Source organism: Lycium ferocissimum, unplaced genomic scaffold, assembly GCF_029784015.1.
Source record: "Lycium ferocissimum isolate CSIRO_LF1 unplaced genomic scaffold, AGI_CSIRO_Lferr_CH_V1 ctg4883, whole genome shotgun sequence".
Lineage (NCBI taxonomy): Eukaryota > Viridiplantae > Streptophyta > Magnoliopsida > Solanales > Solanaceae > Lycium > Lycium ferocissimum.
The window spans coordinates 8,031-9,389 of record NW_026725800.1 but is presented as its reverse complement, the minus strand read 5'-3'; the positions used below and the strand labels follow the sequence as shown (position 1 = coordinate 9,389).

General features: G+C 41.3%; 1 protein-coding gene across 1 annotated transcript; it reads left to right on the top strand.

Annotated features, from left to right (window-relative positions):
- Positions 1-220: 220 nt before the first annotated feature.
- LOC132044571 (uncharacterized) lies at positions 221-788 on the top strand. Its single transcript, XM_059435066.1, has 2 exons — positions 221-520; positions 630-788. The coding sequence occupies exons 1-2, from the start codon at positions 221-223 to the stop codon at positions 786-788; spliced, it is 459 nt and encodes a 152-aa protein (XP_059291049.1).
- Positions 789-1,359: the final 571 nt, after the last annotated feature.

Sequence of the window (1,359 nt, the reverse complement as noted above, 5' to 3'; positions counted from 1 at the left end):
CGCCATCGAATACTTCGCCAAATAGGTGGAAGCAACATTACACAAGTCAGTAACAAAGAAAGTGGTAGCCGATTTCGTGCGAAACAATATCATATGCCGATTAAGCATACCCGAGTCCATCATAGCTGACAATGGGGCCAATCTGAATAGCCATATGATGAAGGATCTCTGTGAGCAATTCAAGATTACTCACCGAAACTCGACGGCCTATCGGCCATAAATGAACGGAGTCGTAGAAGCAGCCAACAAGAATATCAAGAGGATATTGAGGAAAATGACAAACAATTACAAAGGTAGGCATGAGAAATTGCCTTATGCTTTACTGGGATACCGTACTACGGCTAGAACTTCAGCGGAAGCAACCCCATACCTGCTGGTCTATAGTACTGAAGCGGTTATACCCGCCGAGGTCGAGATACCTTACTTAAGGATCATTAAAGAAGCAGAATTGGATAATGTCGAATGGGTCCAGGCTCGATATGAGCAATTGGCTCTAATTGATGAGAAAAGAATGGTTACTGTATGCCATAATCAACTATACCGACAAAGGATGGCAAGAGCCTTCAAAGAAACGAGTCAGGCCTCGACTTTTCCAAATTGGGCAGTTGGTGCTCAAATGAATTTTCCAGTACCAAGATGAATACAATGGGAAATTCGCTCCCAACTGGCGAAGCCCTTATGTGGTCCGCAAAGTCCTCTCCAGAGGAGCAGTAGTACTGAAAAAAATGGATGGACAAGAGTGGCCAAAGCCAATCAATTCAGATGCAATCAAGCGCTACTATGCATGAAAACAAGTTGTTCAATCTGTAATAGTACTTTTGCTTATTTTACTTGTATCAGCTATTCCCTTTTGCTTGTAATCATTTTGTAATAGATAGAAAAAATAAAACAACTTTTGTAATATGAACTACGCAATGACCTGACTTCCCTCACAGTGGAATACGTAGACAGTCCATTTAGGACCCGACCACATTATTAGTAAGATCCAAAAACTCATTTACTCTTATTCCGAACTACGTTCGACCTGATTTCTGCTACGACAGGATACGTAGGTGCTCTTTGAGCCCGGTCGTACCAAAAGAAAAACCCAAGAAACTCTTAGGAAGCCTTAGAGGTAGGACTTCACGAAGGATGTAGGGATTGTCGCACGCCCAACTAGAACAGAATTTTTGAGACTCAAAAATCCGTGCCATCAATCCATTACAAAGAGCCAGCTAACCCAGAGGTTTAAACTAGGGCAGAAATTTTGAGAAGATCTCAAAATTTCTCATTTATCCAATACTAAAATCTAGGGCAGAAATTTCGAAAAAGGTCCGTTTACTCAAAAGTCAACTATTAGTCAATCATTTTCCACTTAAG

What these genes read in the sequence shown, in the direction of transcription:
- LOC132044571 (XM_059435066.1), top strand. Translation starts at nt 221, where the DNA reads ATGAACGGAGTCGTAGAAGCAGCCAACAAGAATATCAAGAGGATATTG. An exon ending in ATGAGAAAAGAATGGTTACT is followed by an intron (nt 521 to 629) that starts GTATGCCATAAT and finishes TGAATTTTCCAG; the next exon opens with TACCAAGATGAATACAATGG.